At 35.6% G+C, this 17917-nt stretch overlaps 4 protein-coding genes across 7 annotated transcripts; 2 read left to right on the top strand and 2 right to left on the bottom strand.

Annotated features, from left to right (window-relative positions):
- Positions 1–74: 74 nt before the first annotated feature.
- Cpes (Ceramide phosphoethanolamine synthase) lies at positions 75–3180 on the bottom strand. 4 transcript variants are annotated; one of them, XM_089262315.1, is made up of 2 exons: positions 3035–3180; positions 75–1468 (listed from the first exon to the last, which is right to left on the bottom strand). In XM_089262315.1, exon 2 carries the CDS (start codon positions 1407–1409, stop codon positions 276–278), a length of 1134 nt encoding a protein of 377 aa, XP_089118441.1. In that variant the 5' UTR covers positions 1410–1468; positions 3035–3180; the 3' UTR covers positions 75–275. The 4 variants fall into 4 exon arrangements, with proteins under 4 accessions (XP_089118441.1, XP_089118438.1, XP_089118440.1 ...); XM_089262312.1 differs by having other exon boundaries at positions 2896–3155; XM_089262314.1 differs by lacking the exon at positions 3035–3180 and adding an exon at positions 2778–2800.
- Positions 3181–3249: 69 nt separating this feature from the next.
- On the top strand, positions 3250–4101 carry LOC115565567 (NADH dehydrogenase [ubiquinone] 1 alpha subcomplex assembly factor 3). The gene is made up of 3 exons (XM_030390774.2): positions 3250–3596; positions 3678–3876; positions 3945–4101. The coding sequence occupies exons 1-3, from the start codon at positions 3340–3342 to the stop codon at positions 4083–4085; spliced, it is 597 nt and encodes a 198-aa protein (XP_030246634.2). The 5' UTR covers positions 3250–3339; the 3' UTR covers positions 4086–4101.
- A 1290-nt stretch (positions 4102–5391) lies between these two features.
- Positions 5392–7609, bottom strand: Mtpbeta (mitochondrial trifunctional protein beta subunit). The gene is made up of 7 exons (XM_030390421.2): positions 7427–7609; positions 6969–7128; positions 6730–6904; positions 6466–6666; positions 6223–6397; positions 6038–6168; positions 5392–5980 (listed from the first exon to the last, which is right to left on the bottom strand). The coding sequence occupies exons 1-7, from the start codon at positions 7488–7490 to the stop codon at positions 5477–5479; spliced, it is 1410 nt and encodes a 469-aa protein (XP_030246281.1). The 5' UTR covers positions 7491–7609; the 3' UTR covers positions 5392–5476.
- Positions 7610–9687: 2078 nt separating this feature from the next.
- On the top strand, positions 9688–17260 carry ken (zinc finger and BTB domain-containing ken and barbie protein). Its single transcript, XM_089261281.1, has 3 exons — positions 9688–10666; positions 14639–14808; positions 14868–17260. The coding sequence occupies exons 1-3, from the start codon at positions 10658–10660 to the stop codon at positions 16519–16521; spliced, it is 1833 nt and encodes a 610-aa protein (XP_089117407.1). The 5' UTR covers positions 9688–10657; the 3' UTR covers positions 16522–17260.
- Positions 17261–17917: the final 657 nt, after the last annotated feature.

The following is a 17917-nucleotide window of genomic DNA, read 5'->3' as shown; positions in this document are numbered from 1 at the left end:
TTGAATACAACGAAATTAAATATTTTAGTAACATACAGATACTTTACCCAGAATAAGATTGTAAGTCCGATCACTAATTGTATATTAATATATATATTTGACAGATACATGCTAAAGTAATTACCCTAAGTCGCACAATCACAATGTATTTCGCATTTCGCACACAAACACAATTTAAAATTATGGTTACAGGGTATAAAAAGGCATTTTTGATCTCCACTACAAAAATATTATTGTATTTCAGTAATATATGTATATATATTATAGGTGTAAAATCACAGTGAGATGTTACTGCACGCTGATGAATTAAATATATAGTTCTGGGCCTCCAAAATGTGCATTTCAGTTAAGCAAATGGCAACTAGTAATATTATATATCCACTGTAACGTATCGCTCTCAGAAAATCCCATAGTTTGTCACAAAATATACTAAGCAAAACACAGTGAAGCAGGGCGTGCACGTTGACGATGCGCCACATCCAAGCAACGCAAAAGAATAATGTCGACTTAAATATATAGTTCTGGCACTGGTACTGACTGCTGTTCACATCCTCGCGCTCCAACATATTTTGATAGACAGCTATATAACGATTCCAGGCCGTGGAACTTAACAAGAGTTGACCCGTAAAGCTAATAACATTTTTCGCAACTTTGCGCGTCGTTGCCTTCATCTTAGGAATAATCGTTGGTTCCGGATTTTTGGAATCGCTCATTGGAATTATAGAGTAGCCTCGCCGAGGTGGGTTATTCTTCAAGAAAAAGAATATACCTAAGAGCAGCGCAATGCATCCGAGACCATCACAAAGTCCGTCTACATAATAGCCCGATGTACCGATCTCAGAGCGTTCACCACGTATATGTTTCTTAACGCGCGCCACATGGCCATCTAAATCATCCAAAAATGTGCGAATTTGAAAGAGTAGTACACCTAGCCGTCTGTATCCCAGGCTATCAGATGCCACCAGTTTTCCTGATACGCATGCAACGATTACATGAAAGAATGATATCATATTTGGTGTGATGAACGTCGATTGCGAGATTCCGACCACATTGTCAAAGATTGTCGCCAGCGGTGCGAAGAGATAATGATTGGTGTGATCTAACAGTATCGCTTTCACTGTTACATGACACAGTGGATTTAAATTGCATGATATCCAGGTATTATGATCATAGGACGGTTCCTTCTCAACAACGGTGGGTATTTTTGGGGCACTGCTTGAATCCGATGCCAAATTGGAGGATTCCAGCGACGATATTGGCGTCGATGTGTCATTGATGTGATAATTCCGATCGATTGCATAGTTGTGTATTCGCAGATATAGCTCAATGTCCATAAAAACATAGAATATTATTAACAAAAACAATAGTGTTAATAATATCTTGCTTATTTGTGAACTGGGACCGATCATTTTTCTCTCTGTTGTGAGGTAGATATCATCTATAAATTCTTGGAATCTTCAGTGAATAGCTAAAATGAGAAAGCAAGTGAAATACTTTTATGAATCATAAGTATTAACAAAATAAAATGGAGATATATACATATATATAATATAATCAATAGATATTTGACTTTTAGTTACATATTTTAAATGTTACTCATCTATAGTTCTCTACTAAAATTCAATAATCAACCATGTTTCAATAAACGTTCGACCACTATCTTGCGGTGATAAGCGACGCCTACTGACAGTATTGCAACGTATATTTCGCTAGAAGCGAATTTTAGTAAAAAAGATTGATACTTATTTAGAATTTATCAAGTTTTAAGCAATGACCTCCCTTTATCAAACCAGAAGTTTTTCATATGTATGTATTTGGAAAGGTTTACTGCAGGTTTGAATTGATGTATGGATTTCCTCTTAAAGCTACGTATGAACTTTTTAGCGGTCTACTCGAATCATACACATACATACATATATTGTAGTTGCGGTTTAGGCCAGAGCTGTCGTCAGCATGAGCTTGCGGAACAAAAAATTTAGTATTTTATTTGGTATCTTAAGTGTACATATCTATGTATGTATATATGTGTAGGAATTCCCAGTAAATCACACAAACCGTTTATGAAATAAGTTTAGACTTATCAAGTTGGCAATAATAGAAAAAAGAAAATTCAGATCTGCATGGATTTGGTCCATATTTGGACAACTCTTTAAATTGTTTTTGTTTTGTAAAATGAAATATTAGAAAACAAACAGTAGTTTTATAAATATTTCACTGGAAGTATTATTATGCATCAATATTTACACTTTGTTGACAGTAACACAAAAAGCTGCATACATTGATACTATGAGACACAATTCAAATCACAAAATTACACCCGAAAATGTAACACTACACTACGTAAAGTCCACTATGAACTGATTTCTTACGTGTTTTCCTCTATTGTTTGACCTTTTGCTCCTAGTGGTTAGTGATGCGATTTAGCTACGGGTTTGCTCCCAATTTAAGCCAATTAGTCATGAATATATAGAATGTATACATACATATACTTATGTATATTTTTATATGTACTAACTAACTTATTCCAACTATTAACTCTGGACGTTTCTTATCAATAATTGTTGTGATGATAGCCACAATCATATATATACATACATAAGCAGATACGTAGATGTATATTTATAGGCTATCCAACACATTTACAATGTTCGTATGTATTTACAAACATATTTACACATGCTCCAACTACATATGTATGTACAAATATCAAAGAGTAACACAATTATCAAATATATGTATATATAAAAAAAAAAAAACAATAACTTTAAACAACTTACTACCGAACTGGCGCATTTCTATTATTTACATATGTATACACATTTCTTTTTGATTCATTGAACTATTTTCGTTTATATGACAATTAATCAAACATTTGTATATACAAACAGATCATACATATTATTATTGTGTGCAACTGGTTAGAGAGAGCTCATGCTGTCATTTTCTCATTCGGTTCTTATTTATCAGCAACAAAACAACGATACTTGCTCGAACGTAAATCGGTTAGCAACTTTTATATTTAACTGTTACCAACTTAATTTTCTCTATATTTCACACGGACTGGTATGTAAAAGGTCTTAATTTTTTAATTATACTATGATTTAATCGAGTGCTGTGACGAAGTTCTACATCGATAGAAATATGACGAGTATTTTATGAGTATTTTTGTTGTCAGTATATCAAATAATTTCAACAACTACTACTACTGCTTTCGAACTATCGTACAATATTCACATGTGATATTTATCTAACTGTCTATCGATAAAAACAGACATCGTGTTTACAAATAAAGATTCGCATCAATATTTTGCAAGTGATTTCAGCAACCAATAATTTAAAATGAATTTCCGAGCACTGGGTAGTGTGGCACTAAAAGCTGCTGCTGTGAGAAGTTTATTTCAGCCATCATTAAATCAGCGTGGGATATCAACAATAGGAACACAATTTAGCAAAGCATATGATTATGATGGCAAAACAAAAGTTTCCATTTTCAACACCGAAACGGACATGGGACTTATGATTACAAGTTATAGCCAATATGGATTTCGGCTTAACAACAATATGGTACTAATAGGCCCTATTACTGTATTCCCTAGGTGTGTATATTGAAGTGATTTATTCAGTCGCCTGTTATGTAACTGAAATACATATCCATTTAAGAATGTTTAACATTTTAGATCCGTACTATCTTGGAACGTGAACTCCTTTGAAGATATAACTGAAGAAAGTCTTTCACTTTTTCCCACATTGGAACCGAAAATCGATGTACTTATAATCGGCATTGGCGACCAGAGCCCAACAGCAAGTCTGACAAAGCGAATAATTAAATATATGAAAAAGTACAATATAAATGTAGAGATTCTTCGCACAGAACAGGTATGACTGCCGCAGCTCTTTAAATGTGTATGTCTGATTGCTGAAATGGTCCTTTTCGTTTTATATAGGCGTGTGCTACGTTTAATTTTCTGAATGCTGAGGGCAGAATGGCGGCATGTGCTCTTATACCCCCGCTACATATCAGTTACAACGAAAACGACGTTCTCCAAAGTAAACTAAGGCAAAAACAGCTTTATGAGACAGAATAAAGGGCTATATTCGTAATTAATCTTTAACTTGATTACTCTCTTTGTATTGTTAGAAGCCAATCAGAGTCTTTGAGATCGTAAGAGAGGGAATGTAGGTCAAGCCAAGTAGAATTATAATGAATATGTTATGTATATGTATATGTATATGTATATGTATATGTATATGTATATATATATATATGTATATGTATTTGTATATGTATATGTATTTGTATATGTATATGTATTCTTCTAAGTATTTCCCCAAAGAAATTCTTCTAAGTGTTTCATCTAAGCAATTCTTCTAATTGTTTCCTCTATTTCCTTTAAAGAAATTCTTTTATGTCTAGCTAAACGATCACACTTTACTTTACTTCACTTCACTTCACTTTACTGCACTGCACGAGTGACCCCCAGCAGGCCTGGGCGACTGAAGAAATGCTGCAGCTGATGCCCTTTATATACATAGGTCGACTTTCACTCAATCACTACGACGCTCTCAAATGTTGAGCCCGACGCCAGCTAGGGGTCGTTGCAGTTGAGCATAAAGTGACCAAAGAGAACAGTCTCTTCTAATGCGAGCAGTCCAGCATCGTTTTACTTTAATATAAATACCAAATGAGTCCTGCTGCAACACACACACATACACAAATAATCGTGAAGAAAGTACTGCCTCTAATTATTTATGCTGTGTTTCCTTTAAAGAAATTCTGCTATGTCTCTAACATTGCTAAACGATCACACTTCACTTCACTTCACTTTACTGCACTGCACGACTGACCCCCACCAGGCCTGGCGACTGAAGAAATGCTGCAGCTGATGCCCTTTATATAGGTCGACTTTCACTCAACCACTATGACGCGCTCAAATGTTGAGCCCGACGACAGGGGTCGTTGCAGTTGAGCATGAAGTGACCAATGAGAACACTCTCTGCTACTGCAAGCAGTCCAGCACCGTTTTACTCTAATATAAATACCAAAGGAGTCCTGCTGCATACATATAGACAACTTAAATGATCTTCTGCCTCTCTTTTCTTATGCAGTGACCCAGAGAGGCAGACGGAGAGACAGGCTGTGAGATAGACAGATATACGAACAAATATATAGCCTGAAACAGGCTAACAACACTGATGATATGTATGTTCATATTGATATATATATACGAATATGTATGTATATACATACATATACTCGTATGCAAGACACCCAGAATAATGAAAATAATGCTCATTCGCAATGTTACAGGGTGTACAGAACTAACGAAAAATCCAATTAGCTATTATAATTCATAAAAATTCTAATTTGATTTGAATAGCAAATTTAAAAAATTAAATTTTTTACAGCAAATAAGTGTGTTTATTAAAAGTTATTTATTTAGGTGTTTATAAAAAGAAACCTAGCTATTTGATATTTTCAGTCAGCCGTTGCTCCAGGATAACGCTCGAGAAGCATGGCCACGCCTTGCCCACCAGCGGCACACGCGGCAACAACACCAAGCTTGCCATCCTCACGGACCAGGCGGTTGGCCGTATGCATGCATAGACGAACGCCTGTGGCAGCAAATGGATGACCGATCGACAGGGATCCACCCCAGTTGTTCCACTTGGACAAATCGGGAGTTCCGACCTTTTCGCTGAGACCCAGATATGTTTTACAGAACCAATCAGAATCCAAAGCTTTCAAATTGGCAACGATCTGACCAGCAAAAGCTTCGTGAATTTCCCAGCTATCAATATCTTTAAGTGTGAGTCCAGCTTTCTTGAGCAGTTTTGGTATGCCATAGGCAGGACCCAATAAGAGTTGATTAACAGGATCTTGAGACACATACAGGAAATCGCGTAGATATGCCTTTGGTTTTAAGCCCAATTGCTTCGCCTTCTCCTCTGTCATTATGAGACAAGCTGAGGCGCCATCGGACTAAAAGTGAACAATGTTAACTTTGGAAATTTAAAGCCAGAGAAAAAGAAAACTTGCCAAAAAGGAAGCATTGGCCGCAGTAATTGTGCCATAAGGCTTCACAAAAGCCGGCTTAAGTTTGGCCAAACTTTCTGGACTTGACACGCGAATGCCGTTGTCCTTGTCGACGACTTGATCAACGCCTCGCACTAAAATCATAAATAATTGATTAACTAGATTGAGTAACATTATATAGCACTTACCCTTGAAGGGCACCAAATCTGTAAAGTATCCACTTTCCTGAGCCTTCTTAGCCATAACATGGGACCTCAAAGCGTAGTCATCCTGCTCTTTGCGAGTGACATTAAATGCGGAGGCCAGACGATCAGCGGAGTGACCCATAGTCTCACCAGACGAAAATTCAGCAACAGCTGGTAGCTGTAATGCATTTAAGAAAGAACCGATTTAAGTATTTAAAAAAAGGATTTCATTTTTCTTTTTCATACTTCAGGCGCCAAGAAACCGGGTCTGAATGTCGACAGCAAAGCCAGGCGCTGTCCCAGCGTCTTAGCCTTGTTCGCCTTCAACATCAACGAACGCATTTTACGCGAATGCCGAATTGGCACATCGGACATAAACTCAACGCCGCCAGCAACTATCACATCATATGTGTTTGTAGCAATAAGACCCATGCCAGTTGTAATTGCCTGAAATGAAACTTGTATGTAATAAAGAGTACATTCGGTAAATTGAATATTACAGGTGTTTACCGCATTCGAGCTTATGCAAGCCATTGTAACTGTATGCGCAGGAGTCTTGTCGCTGAAGCCAGCTGAAAGCGCCGCCTCGCGGCCAATATTGGAAGTTTTCACCTCCTGTATAACGGTGCCATAGACAATATAATCAACAAGTTCCTTGTCCAGTTTTGTCTTTTGCAACAGTGAACTGGAAGAAATTATATATTCATCAATATATATATTTACTATTTTCTATAACGTCTTCAACTTACAGCAAGGAATGCCTGGCCAGTTCATGTGGCATTAAATTCGAGTATGATGTACCTGAAGTCAGAAAAGGCGTACGTACGCCATCAACAAGCACTATATTTTGTGTGTTAGCATTTCGTTTTGGCTGAGCCGCAGCCTGGACGGACAAGTGCCGGCATCCATCTATGTACACATATAAAAAGAAATCATGTATATAATAAATATGTATATGTATTTGTAATGAGAATTGAATTATTAGATTACACAAAGCTGCAATAAATAATACACATCAATTATTGCAAACTCAACATGATTACAGCTTCTTATCTAATTGGTAAATACATCATCATATTGATATACATATGAACGTCTGTATTTAAATCAAAAAATATTTTTGGACTTTGATCACTCAGATTCACTGTCATCAATTGCTTCGTCTGCGAAACCTGTAAGTCTATATGCTTTAAACAGAGGAACTTACGTGATCGCAGAAAGTTTGTTAAAGTTATAAAGTTTTTTCGGTTTTGAATAATTCGCACATTCATTTTTATTATTATTTCTTTTCGCTTAACAACTCTTTAACAAATTATGATCGATGTTTTAGCTGAAGTGCATTGGTGCTCAAAGATGGCAACAGGCTGGCCAAACGATTATTGTATATTTATTTAAACTATCGATTATAGTATATCGATATTGCAGGAATATAGAAAAGTGTTGGCGGACTTAGCTATTTAAATGCTAAATCATGAATTATGAATGAATGAATGAATGAATGAATCAAATTTTCAAAATATGAATACGCTTATTAGATATTTATGCAAAGTCCCTTAATGATTATTGAATATGTATACATTTGATACATGTTTTTACAAATTTATAATATTTACTTTTTCTACTCTGCCTCATTGTCTTTAATAAAAAGTTAGCGCCAATTATGGTTATATGTTTGATATATGTATTTCTTCTTAATTATGTAACAGTAAACAGCATAAACAAGACTAAGAAAATGAGAATAGATTATAATTTAAAAATCAAATTGTATATCTATCCTTAAACCCAACGTGATTATATATATGCATGTTCATACATACATATGTACATAGAAGGAATTCCCAGCATAGACTTTCTAGACTTAGTTTACATGTATAGGTTCAGAATCCTTATTATTCTCACAGTTCTTTTCTTGTATTCTCTCTGCTTCTTTTGCTTATTCAAATTAGCCTAAGTAATAAATTACAAATAGAAAGCGGGTGCAATTAATGGTGCCGTGTGTCCAGTTCAAGGTTACATTTAATTGTGCCATTTTTAAAGAAAGGGTATAAAATTGTGTATGGGATGCCTATGTAGGCGTAGGCGTAAAGGATTTAAGGATCAAGGTCATGCAAATGACTGCTAACGAGGCATCGGTCTATTATGTATTAGGCAATACGTTAATGTCGGTACATACATACATATAGAAGGTTTGTTCTTATGTACATATGTATATATTTATACATATGTATGTACACATATGAAAGTCATTCAGACATCAATCAGCAAAGTCTTCAGTATTTTAATGAGACATGCATTAAATTGTTAGTTGATTATAACAATAAATGTTGCTATTAAATTTAAAATTAAATTATTTAGTTTGGACATTTCATACAATGTGTTTATGTAATTTTGTTTAAGTTCTATATGAATAGAGGTACATACTTATTTCCTGACTAAATGTTAAATACTTTCTTTTGTCTATTGCAGCCTTTACACCCTTTTCTTTCAAAAAGAGGCAAACCAATAAAAACGTGTCCTTGAGCCACACAGCGTATGCAAATGGCAAATTGAGCATGAACAACGATCGCATCCCATTGTCGAATAGTAAACCATTAAGGAAGTATACAAACATCTATCACAGACATCCAATATGTACTGACAATCAACTCGACAGACAACTGTTGAGCACTAAACTACAACAATAAAAAAATATAAAAACAGTTGATAGAAATGCTTTCCCCGCCTGACTCTGTTTAAACATGACATGAAATAGAATACGAATTATTCGTAAAAATTAACATTAAATATGTACAAATTATAAATTAAATTGCAAAGCTGTTACATATTCTAATCACATACATATAAAAATGTTAGTAATACTTGTTTATTCATCTTAAAAGACAGCTGGGCGTTCTACAGTTAGAAATGCTAAATCGAAAGCTGATGCTGATTCAAGTAGCTACACAGATGCTCACATATGTATGTATGTATGTATGTATGTATATATAGATATGTACTTAGTATATGCAAATCTGAGCATAAGCTGAGATACATACATACATACATACATACATACATACATACACACCAACAAAATGCTATGAATTGCATACATACATACATACATATATATGTATGCACATAACTGAGTAAACTTTCTAAAAACTTCCTTGAAATAAGAGTATACTTTAAGGTACACGCCATAAATATGTGTGTAAGTGTTACATATGTACATATGTATGTATATGTAAGTCATTCAAACATCAATATGTACATATGCATATGCTTACATACATGTATCTGTATGTATGTAAATTGTTACAGTGTTATAATAATCCAACTACTACTTGGCAAAAGGCATAACACACATCATAAAACGAAGTACTGCGAGAACAAGTCCGAACAAGACGAAGACCAAGCCATTTCCACACGAAGTCTGTGTGATCTCGCTAGCTGCGCTGCGCTACGATACGCTGCTGTCGATTGTCGTTGGCTGCCGCTGTTTGTAGTTTTAGTGCACAAATAGTGCTTTGGTAGGTCGGACGTGTTGTCGTTTGCGCGCGTGCTGTAAGAGAAAAGCATTGTTTCTTTTATACGAGAGAGCGTGAGAGAGAGTACGAGAGAGATTAAGAGAGGCAAAAGCCCGATCTCTCCGCTCGCAAAGTCGGAAAAAAGTTTTACCAATCAAGTTTTTTATTTCGCAATAATGTATTACATATAACAAAACTTCAACCTAGTTAAAAGTTACTGTTGTTGTTGCTGTTATTTTTATTGTTGTTGTGGACTTTTTGTATGTGTGCGGAACATACATACATGCATGTGGACTGCCATCGGTATGTGCATGTGTTGTTGTTTGTGGCATTAGCAAAAGCTAATGAAACTGTGAACTGTACGTGCGTTGCTTAAAAACAAGATCCAACACTCAAAAGAGAAATTAAATCTACTCTACAACTACAACTACTTTTATATTGAGTTTGAAAATCTCGTACAAATATGATAAACAAAAACAGAATCAGTTGCCCTATGTATATGAACGTGTGCAGATGCTGAAACTGAAAGTAATAATTAAATATACATATATATATAATTAATAAATACACAATATTATATTTGTGTGCGTGTGCGTGAGTGTACTCTGTCTTTCGATGCATAAGGAATAGAACGCGTTATTCACATCAACACTTCCACATTCAGGAATACATATGTATATATTTGCGTATTTATGTGCATACACAATCTTTAACTAGACTGTGAAAGTGGAAAGCTCTGCTCAGTGGCGCACTTGTATGTATGTATGTGCAATAGTGTGTATGAATACATAAATATACATATACATACATACGTACATGCAGAAATACTACTATATTTACATATGTATGCCAGTGTATATGTGCATATTCTGAAAGTCTACAGAAGATTTTCCAGCTATTTGTGAAAGGGAGTAATTGCTACAGACTTAATGAAAGAGGTGAGTTAAATAAAGTGTGTTTATGTACGCATATATGTACATATACATAAAAATTATTTAGTTATAACGAAATATACAAAATTTTGAAAGCAGCAAGTGAAAACATGTATGATCTACTTACATTAATTCACATTTACGATATTGAGCAATAGAGTATGACTTAAATTAATTAAAATATAAATGGTAGTATATAAATTCACACGTATCTATTTATTTATGTATGTGTGCATACAAAAAAACACTTACAAGGCCAAAATTCAAAACTGTTATAAAGAAAAGCAAAGTTTCAATACAAAACTGAGCACACATACACTTGTATATACATAAATACATATGCATACTAAACATATTTCTATACATATATATTTATGCATGTATGTATGTATGTTTATATGTAAATGTGCAGCAGAGCCCAGTTTTCTGTATACCGTCCGATCGTCACGATTAACAGCGACAGCACAAACAAATACAGCAATAAAAGATCGCAACGCAACGCGCACCCAAGCAAAAGAGACAAGAAAGGCTTAGTGACCTTCATAGCGTGCTTATATGAATGTATATACATATACAGACAGACATACATAAATATGTCTTCATACTGGCGCAAGTATGTATGTGTACGTATAGAGCTGTATATACATGCATTTATACATAAGCATACTTTCATTAGTATGTGTGTCGAGTAAGCAACTTCTGTGTTGTGTTGTTGTGTGCACGTCGCTTACGCTCGTCGCTCTTTCTCTTTCATTTATTGTTGCGCAGAAATGTTAATAAGCTTCGTCAACATCGTTTGTATGTACAAATAAGTATATACATATGTATGAATGTATGTATGTAAGAGTATAATATATACAGACAAATACATACATACATAAATAGTTTGTTACATTAATAATAATTTTATACATAAATAAACAAAGAATTGTATGTATATAATAATATAGAAAGTTATGTAGAAGCAATTCAATGTTTTCTACTGAGATTGATGAGGAAAGAAGAGTTTGTTCATTGCTATAATTATGTAATTCAAATTTGGGTCATTTTTACGAATGTGGCATTTACAACATGCTCAACAACGACGACGACACGACGAGCGCTTTTGTGTGTGTGTCTGTGCGCGAGTCGGATATTTCGGCTGGTTTACCAAAAAGAGCTTTCGTGAAAGGGGAAAATGAGCAGAAACTTTGCATTACGTTAGTATTGGTTCGCCCGTGACAAACTTCAGCAAAAACAAGTTTGATCGTGTTAAATCCGCTCACTTCATAAATATGATGTACTTGCATGCATATACATACATATGTATGTACATAGCTACATACATTATTTTATGTGTGTATGCATTTCTAATTTAATAAAAATCCTTTCTTCTTTTATATAAACGTACATATTTGCATACATTAACAGAATATGTACTTTCATTTATTCCTACATTTATGTATATGTATGTATGTATTATGTACACACGAAGAGCGGATTGCAAAACTATATTATTGAAACTACGACGACAAATTCGAAAAGCCAAGCGTAACTGAGTGATCGTGTTTTGTACACACAGGCCTGCATATTTTCATAAGTATTTGTTTAGCTTTCGTATACACACAGACACATAGAGAGACACAGACACAGGCACATGTATCTATTCAGACTCATTTAGAGTAATTCGAAAGCTTTTTACATGCCTTTATCTAACACAAACACAAATAGGCATGAGTGAATATACACAGACAGTATACTCTCATTTATGCATATATTCACACGCACACATACATGCATAGAGAGAACTGAACCATCGAGAGAAAAGCTTTTTGTGAAAGGTGATTTTTTGTTGTTGTTGGTCGATTGTAAGCGCGTTTTTGCTGCTGTTATTGTATTTGTTGTTTTTGTTGTGTTCAGTTTTCGCCTTTGGCTTTATGAATTTTTTCCTTATTAAAACGAATGTATATTGAATGTACATACGTACATATGAATGTTTCTTTGTGTGTACATATGTTTGTACATGCATTTTAATGTTGATACTTAAGTAAAAATATCAACAATAATACTAGTATAGCAAGCCTATGTAGGTGTATGTATATAAGGTATGCATTTATATATTCGAAATTAATGGAAATGAAAGAAATAAATAAAGCAAAAGAAATTAAAAAATTAAATACGAGTTGAATTAATTGTTCTATACATACATACATATGTCAAATAAAAATTTGGTTTTAAATTATAGATTCATATTAAGCATACTTACTCTAATATTTATTTGATTTGATGTTAGAATAAAATTAGATATTTTTTAACGGAGAAGTAACAATAGATATTTTGTTAAATTAAAATAATAAATTCATAGTTGTAAATGCTTAACAGTTTCAAGTTGTTTTCCGCATTCCGTTTAGTTTTATTTTTACAGTTTGTGGTTAAAAAGAAAGAAAGGCATTTTTAACTTTCATTTTATAGTAAATTCGACTTGCTGCCTTTTACCAAGTTTTAAGTTAAGTTAATATACATACATATGTATATGTATGTATCTGTACAATTTAAACGTTCGTACTTGCTATGTTTTGCTTTTATATAAAAACTATAGAATTTGAAAAGGTTAGAAGTTATTTTAAATTCAATTTCTAATGCCATTAATTAAATAAAAAATTAGACAGCTTACTGTGCCAGCACAGGCACAGCTCCAAGCCATAAAAAAGGAAAAAAAAAAAAAAAAATAAAAATACATAATACGGCAAAGCGCACCATTCTCTTGCTGCTTGGGCAAAGCCAGTCAGTCAAGTTTTATTGAAAGTGAACGTTTCTTCTCCATTCGCGGCAAAAGCAAGACTATCTCTTTCTAAAGTTTTCAGAGATCTGTGAACTTTAGCTTCAATGTGTGGCCCTGTACGCTCACACACATACATATACGCACAGTTTAACAGCCATGTGTGTGTGCGCCTACATTTGTATGTATGTAAGCTCTGAAATGCAGAGACAGAGACAGACAAGACAAGCCGTGCTCTTGCACAATACAACAATGACACATGGCCTTTTATTTGTACATTTAAATATACATACAGACACACGCAGACACACTCACACACATACACTTGGTATAGATGACAAAGTGAGTTTGCTCATTTGGTTTTAACAATTTAGTTTGCTTTAAAAAAAATTCGATGCCCTTCTACGAAAAAGAAAAGAAAAAAAAAAAAATCGCTTTACAGCGAAACAATTTCCAATCTTAATTGTTAAGCTTTCGAAAGCTTTTTATGCATCTGTATATGAAAAGCTTGGCCTTAGTGTTCCTTTGGTAGAAAAGTCTTTAGTGAAAATAACTAGGATCCGGTTATGAATCATAGCTAAGAAAATTCAATATTCATTATATGTGCATACATTTGATATTTTATAAATGGATGAAAGTATTTCTTTCATACCATTTATTATATAATATATATATGTACATACATATATGTAGTATGTATTTTAGTCGTGGCTTTAAAAAGGCTTTCTTTTTGCTGATTATTTGTGTGTGGTAGTGAGTGAGTTTTTTTTTGTGTATGCATGGAAGATCGCTTGAAAGTTTGGTATATTATGAATTGAGGTTAAATATTTAGTATATTTACTTATGTATGTATGTCTGCTTTTGACTAGGTTAACGAGCAAGACGATATGTATCTATGTATGTGTCTTTCCGAAGTTAGTTTTATTGGATCTTCAGCTTTACTCGTAGACTATGAGAGCTGAAAACAGATTAGGCATAAATAGTTTTTATTTTTTTATTTATAAGTAAGCTAGAATAGAGATTCTCCAAAGGCCAAGTTTATAATCCATTTTAAATTAGTTTCTTTAATGCTATTAATATGAATATGTTGATATGTTTTACGTATAGGGATAAAATTGTTTCTTATATTCTTAAAAATATATCCTTAATATTATTCAATACAAATATATATATATTTTATTTGAATAAACAATTTCGTTGTTTTCTTCTCACTTTTCCAGTTTCAAAGAATGTTGATGTTGCAATACAGCAAGCATGGTGAGTGCATCCTCAAAGAAATTGGCGCGGCTTTTAGGGGGGAGCATCCAGCCGACCTGACGATCGTCTGTGAGAACAAGGTGAAGTTACACGCACACAAATTAGTGCTCGCTGCTGCCAGTCCGCTCATTAGGTGAGTACCGTTAGATAATCAATGAGCGCTTCCAATTTAATTTGAATTGCAATTTGCAGAAATTTGCTGGAGGATACTCACCTGAGCGATTGCACGACAACAGTTTATTTTCCTGATGTCAACGCGACATATTTCAAGTTTCTGTTGGACTTTCTGTACTCGGGACAGACGTGCATAACGTCGCGGGATGTGAACTATCTGCACGACTTGCTGCTGCTGCTGCAAATCAAGTCGGACAGCTGGAAGACAACAGACTCTGCCTATCTTAGCAATAAGTGCGCCGGAAGCATACGAGAGAGGCCACGGAAACAGCAGCCGCAGCAGCAGCAACAGCAGCAACAACAACAGCAGCAGCAGCAGCAGCCGCCGCACCCACAGCAGTATCCGTCCCCGCACACAGATCAATCGTTTAAATATGAAGTTGAGAGCGTGGACGAGACACGAAATACCGGCGATTTTAACGCATTCCCCGCCGAGAACTGTGAGGCCGGCAATGAGTGTGCGCACAGCAAGGAGGAGGATGAGGACGATGAGTGCACCAACAAGGACAATAAGAGCGATAAAGACACTGATGAAATTGTAAACCTTTCCGACATTCCAGCGGGCGGACTTGCCAACAACAGTAGCAGCAGCAGCAGCAGCACCAACAACAACGCTTCCAACACCACCACCGCCACCACTCATACCAACAACAACAACAACAATAATAATAATATTAATAACTCATCGATAAATCCTGTCAACTTGTCGCTCGATCTGCGGACGAAAGGGGACAACAACTCGCCGCGCATTGATACCAAGAATTTTCTGCTAAAGCAAAGCAACATCGATTCGATCAGCGCACACGAAAGCACGAAGCGAAAAGGACTATTCTTTGACACTCACAAGGATGTGATGAAGCCGCTGTCCGATGGCGCCGACATCAATAGTTCGCCCGAGAATTATGTGGTGACGCCGCATCGGAAGCGTCGGCCGGGCTTCCACAATACGCAGAGCGATAATCAGCCCTTCACCACGTATCCGCACAATCTATTGGAGGAACTGCGTCTGGTTAAGTCAACAACGTCGCCGATAGCGGGTCTGGCGGCATCCGAGAAGAATATATTGTCGCAACTGGAGGATGGCACTCTTAATCCAGACGCAATGACGCCCGAGCGGAAACTGTTCGAATCCCAACGAAATCGAGTTCAAAGTCCCGAGCTGCAGATGCATCTGGGTCAGCAGTTCGTCTACCAATGGCAGTCCAATCAGAATGCGGCGCTCTCCGCAATGCCCAATCTGCAGTCGCGATTGTCCAGCTTGTCGCACATCAACTTAAGCCTGGATCCGGAGAGTCGCAACAGCAGCGCGTCCGTGTCGAGCATCGCCGCCAACAACACGCACACGACGTCGTCGGTGCGCGAATACCGCTGCGAATACTGTGGCAAGCAGTTTGGCATGTCCTGGAACCTGAAGACACATCTCCGCGTCCACACCGGCGAAAAGCCGTTCGCCTGCCGCCTCTGCGTGGCCATGTTCAAGCAGAAGGCCCACCTGCTGAAGCACCTGTGCTCCGTGCATCGAAACGTCATCACCACGACCAACGGAACGGATACGGAGAATCGATATAGCTGCTGTTTCTGCTCGATGTGCTTCGAGTCGGTGCAGGAGCTGGTGCGCCATCTATCGGGGCATCACAACAACCTTCTGCTCACCAAGAATCTTCGGGAATAAATCTGTAGAAAAGATCTGTTCGATGTTGAGCCCATCGACCCATCGAGCACGTAATTGCAAAGAGACCTGAATTTTTATATATATATAGAAACTTACGGTAAACAGTACAACAAGAGCAAAGCAGAGCAATCGCATTGCATTGCATGGTTTTGCATTGCCTGGCATTGCTATTGTATAAAATAATATGTTAAATGTACATTTAAAGCATAACTTTATTATTTACACATTCAATTTACACTCTACTCAATCATTTCATTGCGGCAATCCACGGCACGAGCCACGTCTAGACGAGCGGTGCGAGCAGCCACCCGTATATTGGCCTACTATTGTATAGATCTGATCAGATACATATATGTATTGAGTATTGTATCTGGTATCTAAGCGGGGTCCCTCTTTAAGCCGGCTGGTCCATTTAAGTGGAGCATTCGTAGGTTTTAAGCATATTTTTTATATACACTATATATATATATATTCAAAAGGTATTGTAATTTGTATTGTATTTTCTACTTGATTCACATTTTACAATTTTACACTTTTAAATTTTACTTTTTACCTTTGAAAAAAAACAGAAAACAGCAAAAAAAAAAAAAAAAACAACAAAAAAAAGAAAACAACTTATTTTTTATACACTCTCTTCTGTAGTTTTGAAACTTTTTGGAATACGTTAATAAGCATGTGTAAGTTGTACAGAACAAATTTACAAGATTGTAATAAAAAAACAAAAGCATTTCTTTTTTAACTTCTCTTTCACTTTCATTGTACATTGTGTAATTTGTTTACTTTCGAATTTTTAATATAACTGCAAAATGTTAACAGCTACAAATAATTGAAATCACATTTGTGTATTCTGATTGGATGTTGGTTTGGTTATTGCTAATTTGAATATAACTAAATGAGCTTTCAAAATGAATCCTAATTGGAGTTGTTAATGGGTTTGGTTAATATAACTTATGTTGTAATAGGCATACAAGTGAAATTTTGACTGGGATGATTTACTGGAATATCAAATGAAATGAGCTTAAACAATTGTCAGTTTAATTCCATACGAATGTGCGTTCCAATTAGAGTTGTCTAGAGTACTTGTGGATTATACCAATTGGAATATAAGTTAAATGTATAAATGCAGAATCATTCCGACTAATGCCTAATAGGCCTTTATATCACTTTTACAAGCCTAATTAAATGATTAAAATGGATAACAATTAGCTAATCATCATTGCTTATTAAAATATCAGCAGATTGTACGTAAGTATGTGTGATTATGACTGCATATTGACACCACATTACATATTAGTGTAATGGGGGTCTGTGAGTCATATAAGAAGTAATCGCATACAGACATGAGCCACTTAGTATCTCTCACCTGCTCAGCAGCTCAAGAGTTGAGTTCGTTTCT

Source organism: Drosophila navojoa, chromosome 5, assembly GCF_054131105.1.
Source record: "Drosophila navojoa isolate 15081-1374.11 chromosome 5, UAZ_NAV_1.0, whole genome shotgun sequence".
In the NCBI taxonomy this organism is placed as follows: domain Eukaryota; kingdom Metazoa; phylum Arthropoda; class Insecta; order Diptera; family Drosophilidae; genus Drosophila; species Drosophila navojoa.
This window is presented reverse-complemented; position numbering and strand designations above follow the sequence as displayed.